Here is a 6038-nt window from a genome sequence, read left to right as displayed (position 1 = left end):
CACCACTTCAATCTGGGCCCGTCTGTTCTGAATGGTCGGTTTCACTGTAATCCTTAGTCCCTTCCAGTCACCGGTGGCCTTGGCAATGTCATCACCAACCTTTTTTGGAGACCGACCCAGGGGGCCGATCTTGGGGGCCAGAGAGGAAGTGGCACCGACTTCCCCACCGGTACTCCTCAGGTACATGACTTTAATCTCGTTGGGGTCAAACTTGGGCCGCATGGCGGAGGCGGCTGGTGTTGGATGAACCCAGATGCAGGACGACCGAAGAAAGTTACACCGAGGCCTCTTCCAAGCCGAAAGTCGAAAAGCGAGTCCATTCTTAACAGTCACTGTGTCAATTCATCTGATTGAGGGTCTTCTTTCTTTTTCTCTGGCCCGCCACTTTCCCCAGCATGCCATCTCTTTCCAAGAACTGGTCCCTCTTGACAACATGTTCCATGTATATGAGACAAAGTTTCACCATCCTTGACGCTAATACCCTGGTCGCACTTCAAATTAGACCTAAAGTAATAGAAAGGTGTTTTGGATTTTTGGCACACACCCTTTCATTATTTTTCAATACATTTTTACCATGGTATTTTCAATGACTTTGCTTTTACCATTACTGTTTGGGTTTTTAATGAGTTTGTTTCTTTTTATTATTCCAGTAAAGGTTTACAAATCATACTGGGCTTTCATACACTCATTCATAGAGAATGTTTTTATGAAAGTTCCCATGGTGATGATGGAATCACACGGACCCCCCCTTTAAAGCTTCTTCAGACCAGCTGGAGAGAAGAAGCTGCTTAAACTGGGACCTTGGCAAGACACTAGTTAAAGCTAATATAAGCCTTTCTATTTACCTCTGTAGGTTAAATTGATGACATTCTAACTTTTTAAATTTTTTTTATTTCTTTTTTTTACATTCTAACATTTTAAGTGACTAAGTTATAGGGGTTGTTTTGTTGTTTAAGTTTTAGTAGTGCTGAAATTTGCATTTTGAAAGTAGCTAGCAGTTTATACAGATGCCATTTCTTCAACCATTAATATTAAATGGTATAAAATATAACAGCATTTTTGAAGGATCATATTTTTAAAAACAAAAGGGGGAAAATACCTAATTTAAAATCTAACCTTGAAAACTTAACTATAATTCTTATTTCAACATCCAAATGACCACAAATGAGATGTTTTATTGTTCAGTACAAAATGTTTCATTAAAAATATTTTTATAAAATATGGAAACTATATGTTATTTATTTACAAATATTATACTTAAGATATTTCTTTATAAATGATATTTCTTATAAAATGTATAAATATATACAATGTAAAATTACAGAAAATAGTACAGTCCCCTCCAAAAAAAGAGAGAGAATCCTTGCTTATAAAACTGCTATTCTACCAGTTAGGCAGTTATTTCTAGTACAGCTTCTGCCATTCAATCGGCTACCTGTATATCCAAGAGAAATACGTTTCCTTAGTTGTTGCCAACTTTTAATTTTGGTGGAAATGTCTCACTTTGAACCAACTAAGGACATTTGAAACGGCCGCTTCAGAGTACCGTTCTCCATCCAGTCACACCTCAGATGATGTATCCATACAGAGATGCACAGATGGCCGCGTTGACTGCCGCATGATGTCTGATTAATGCAGGCAGGATGGAAAAATAGGGATTCTCACATCACCAACCACGACGGTGCCTCAGCTGGGTTTGTACTTTATTTGAATTAGTACCAAGCTGTGTCTGAAGACATTCTCTCGATTCTATTTTCCCCCTCTCTCCTCACCACCTCAAACCCCTCATCTGGCCATTTACCTGCATGTTTCCTTCTAAAACTAATCAGTTTGGGAAAATGAGGGGGATTCATTAGCAAATATGTAATAATCCTAAAAATACTTGCACCCACCCACTGTTGTGAGTCGGCTGTGGCTCAAGGAGATACTGTCAAACAGCAGAACCTGCCCCCATGGAGTTTCCGAGGCTGTGAACCTTTACATTCGCAAATGGCCTCATGGTTTCGCCACAGAGCAGCTAGTGGGTTTGAACTGCTCATCTTTCAGCTAGCAGGCCAACACTGAGTTCACTGTATCACTAGGGCTCCTAGAAATTAGCATAGAACTAAGCAAATAATAACACTACCAACTGGAAACGATAACCAGAAACCAAAGGTAGGTAGAGAAGAAACAAAAGAATACTGCAGCATTGAGCAACAAAAAACTTTTACATTCTTCAAGACATTAAATGAATTAAATATCGTACATTTGAAATGAAACTCAAAGAAGAATTAAGGAAGCCTAAAGACACAGACGGTGACAGTGATGTGCCAATCGTGGTAATGGGCACCCCTGGTGGACAGTGTTGGCTGGAGCTTCCTGACTAAAACAAGCCTGGAAGCAGGAGCGGCATCCACTTCTGAAATGGCTTGCCTCCGGAAACTCTATGTACGAACAGTGCTCAAGCCATTAGTTCATAGGGTCGCTATGAGTCGTCTACGACTCGACAGCACCAAACAACAACAACAACAAAGACACAGAACCCAGAAAAGCAAAATAGTGGGGGTGGGAAAATACAACTATTAGAGACACAATGTTAAAATAAATTCCACAAAATTACTGAAAACACAGTCAAGGTAATGGTCAACAAGTTTAAGAAGATTAAGCAACAACAAAGACCTTTTTAAAAAAAAAAAAGTAAAAAGAAAACTGAGACACAGGAGAGTCCAGGCTTGTATAATTGGTATCCCTGAAGACTAAAACAGATCAAATACCGCCAACACTTCAAAGGTAATTGAAGAAAAATTATCCTGAAATAATGGTAATCTTTAATCTGTGTACTGAGAGAACATATGTCTGACAGGAAACCTGAACAAAATAATCAGCTTCAAGACATATGCAGATTGAATGGAAATGAGGACAAACGGTAACTTACACTCAAACTCTGTGCCACTTTTCAAAAGCCATGCAGATTGCGAGAGCAAGTAAACACGTCTTCGGTACATGCCAGCAGCACAACTCAGAGATCACACAGGAGAGAACAAAGCCCAATTTACGTGTAACTGAGACACTCAATGCCCAAGAACAAGAAGCACTCTGGGCCTTTCTTCTAAGATAGCTTTGGGTGGGTTCAAACCATCAACCCTTCAAGTTACGAGTCCAGGTCAAGTGCTTGGCTGTTTGTGCTGCTCACGGTTCCTAGAGGGGTCATATCAACTGCTGCTAAGTCAGTTCCAAGTCAGAGCAACCCTGCAGGACAGAACGCAACTGCCCATCAGGTTTCCAAAGTCGTAGCTCTTTATAGCTAGAGGCTGTCACCTCTTTCTCTAATGAGTTGGCTGGTGGGTTCAAACTGTTGACTTTTGGGTTAGCAGCCAATCATTTGAACCACCATACTTCAACAGCCTCTCAGAGGGGTCCTGTTATTGGGTTGTTAAGTGTTGTCAAGTTGACGACTCATAGTGCAACCTTAAGACCAACAACGGATTGAACAGGTGCCCTCTCCTGCACCATCCTCACAGTTTCTACCACATCCAAGCCCAGTACGGCAGAAACCTCTCAATCAGGGTCATTTAGCTGTTGGGATAAGAGTCACAGTTCTCAAGGCTAGATTTTAAATTACATATTCTTCTTCTTCTTCTCCCTTTTGCTTTTGAAAATATGGCCCCAACTTCAAAACATTATTATATTTTACGCCTTTTGATATAAATGAAGGCATTGTTGGTACTCTCTTTTCTCCTTACCTATGGCCTTCTCAAATATCTCATTAAGCAGGATAGTATTAAAGATTAGAAGACAAAAAAGAAGTTCCCATAGGAAATGAGATAATGGGGTAATACATTGGTTCATTTAAAAAAGTATATTTAGTCCGGAATGAGAGAAGGAAACTTGTCACTGACCAAAAAAAACCACTTCTCTCTCTCACATCCATGAGATCTCATGCTAAAGGCTGAGGCTGTTACAGGAATATCCTAAACACTCATTTGTTGTTGTTGCTGTTGTTGTTAATTGTGTCGAGTCAAGCACAACTCATAGCAACTATATGAACAAAAGGCCTGAAAGCCTTTCTATAACTATCGTCATTTATCAAACTTCATAGAGTTTCCAGAGACATGTTGTTTAGGAAGTGGATGTACTTGGTAAGAAAAATAAAACTTCAAAATCACATCAAGATCATTTAAAACCAACACAGAAAATGGAACTAAGCACTTCCGCAAATAAAAGGAGGAGGAAATTGTAACACTCTCTCAATACCACTCTAACATAAATTTAAAATAAGAATGCCTCAAGTGAGAAACGAAGAAAAAGAAAAGAAAATAGGAAATTAAAAAGGAGTGAGAAGAGAGTAAATAAATACAAGATATAAAATGGGGACTGGTAGAGCTCAGGAAAAATTCTGACAGGAAAAGACAAAAAGTGTCAGAAACATCAAGACTAAATTACGAGAGAGACCAGTCCTTGGAGAAGGTCTTCATGCTTAGAAGGATAGACGGACAGCACAAAAGAAGACTGCAGATGAGATGGATTAATACAGTATCCACCTAAAATATTATTTCCAAAGTGAAAATGTGAGTGATGGACAAATGTACGTTAAGAATATGCAAACAGAAATAAAGCCAGGATCATGGCAAGGCAGAAATAATGCCAAACCTCAGTTAAGACAAAGAAGGGGCATTTTCTAATGTCAAAAAATGCTATTAAAAAAAAAACTCTACAAAATAGCATTATGGACGTCTAGGCACCAAAAAATCAGATAGTAGAAACTAATGGAGAAGTAAGGAGAGACAGAAACACTGCAAGTAAGAGGCATTTTCTCTTTCTAATCTGAATAAAGACTCACAAATTAAAACCAAAAGTGGACACAGAAGGCCTACACAATGTGATCAATGAGGCAGATCTTACAGGTAAATATATGACGCTTTGTTTACTAAAACTAAAGAATATATGTTCTTTTAAAGTATATATGGAACATTTACCAAAAAAAGTAAACCCAAAAAAATATTTTACAAGATAAGCATTTTTCTATAAAACAATGCAACAAAACCTAGAAATTAATAATACAATTATTTTTAAAGCTGCTTCTTCTTGGAAGCTTTAAAACCATTAAACAATTCCAGCAAGCTCAGTGCTGTTAAGTCACAAGTTTGAGATAAGAGAAAGAGGAGAAACTGCAAATTAAGAAATAACATGGGCAAAATACCATGAAAGCAGAGAAATTAAAAAGTCCCCGAGAGAAATTTGCATAAACCAATTCCCAAAATGTGAAAATTGGAGATAAAATGGATACTTTCCTAGAAAAATGAAATGTATACAAACTGACCTTGATAGAAAAAAATGTACCAACTTCTAGAAATGATTTTATTTTTTAAAAAACTGTCCTAATACTTAATCCACAAATACCACAGCCAGACAACTCCATGAGGAAAACCTAGCAAACCTTTCAAAAAACAACTAGGGTTTTCTCTCACAGAACTACAGAGTGGGTTTGAAACACCATCCTTGTAGTCAGCCCCTACACATTTTTTAACCACAGCACCTAGGGGGCTCTTATGAAAAAGAACCGCATTAGATTATAGAGGTATGAAACTGGTTGGTGTAAAGACTTACGCAGTGATTTTCCTGGGTACAGTTTTGCCTGGGGATACCCAGGGATCATTCTTTCATCTCGGGCTCTAAGATTCTCAAGTTCATGCTTGATAATGAACTGACATTCTGCCATTGTGAGGAAATCACTGTTGTTATCTAAAATGAAAGCAAAAGTTCTGGTTAATGTCGCTGTAAATGAAGCCAAAGTAAAAAATTAAGGAATGATGTTTAAATTGCCCAGGTGTATGAAAATAATGAGGTAAACAATAAAAATTAACATAAGTAGAAGCAAAGCATAAAATTTACACACAAAATACAACATAAGGCTCCACAAATATCTTATAATAATGAAAAATTCAGTTATATGTTCACATAAAACAATTCTTACATGTCTATCTGTGTTTCATTGATTATGCAAAGGCATTTGACTGTGTGGATCATAACAAACTGTGGCTGACTCTGAGAAGAATGGG

The 6038-nt window shown here is 37.9% G+C and overlaps 1 protein-coding gene across 1 annotated transcript in view; it reads right to left on the bottom strand.

Moving 5' to 3' along the window:
- ANO10 (anoctamin 10) overlaps positions 1 to 6038 on the bottom strand; it is a 145578-nt gene that overhangs the window by 133250 nt on the left and 6290 nt on the right. The window contains exon 2 of the mRNA XM_006893056.1: positions 5587 to 5721. Coding sequence (XP_006893118.1) covers positions 5587 to 5721 — 135 coding nt within the window. The remainder of the gene's footprint in view (positions 1 to 5586; positions 5722 to 6038) is intronic.

The sequence above is a fragment of the Elephantulus edwardii genome, unplaced genomic scaffold (assembly GCF_000299155.1).
Source record: "Elephantulus edwardii isolate Elephantulus edwardi_28Jun2011 unplaced genomic scaffold, EleEdw1.0 scaffold00121, whole genome shotgun sequence".
NCBI lineage: Eukaryota > Metazoa > Chordata > Mammalia > Macroscelidea > Macroscelididae > Elephantulus > Elephantulus edwardii.
This window is presented reverse-complemented; position numbering and strand designations above follow the sequence as displayed.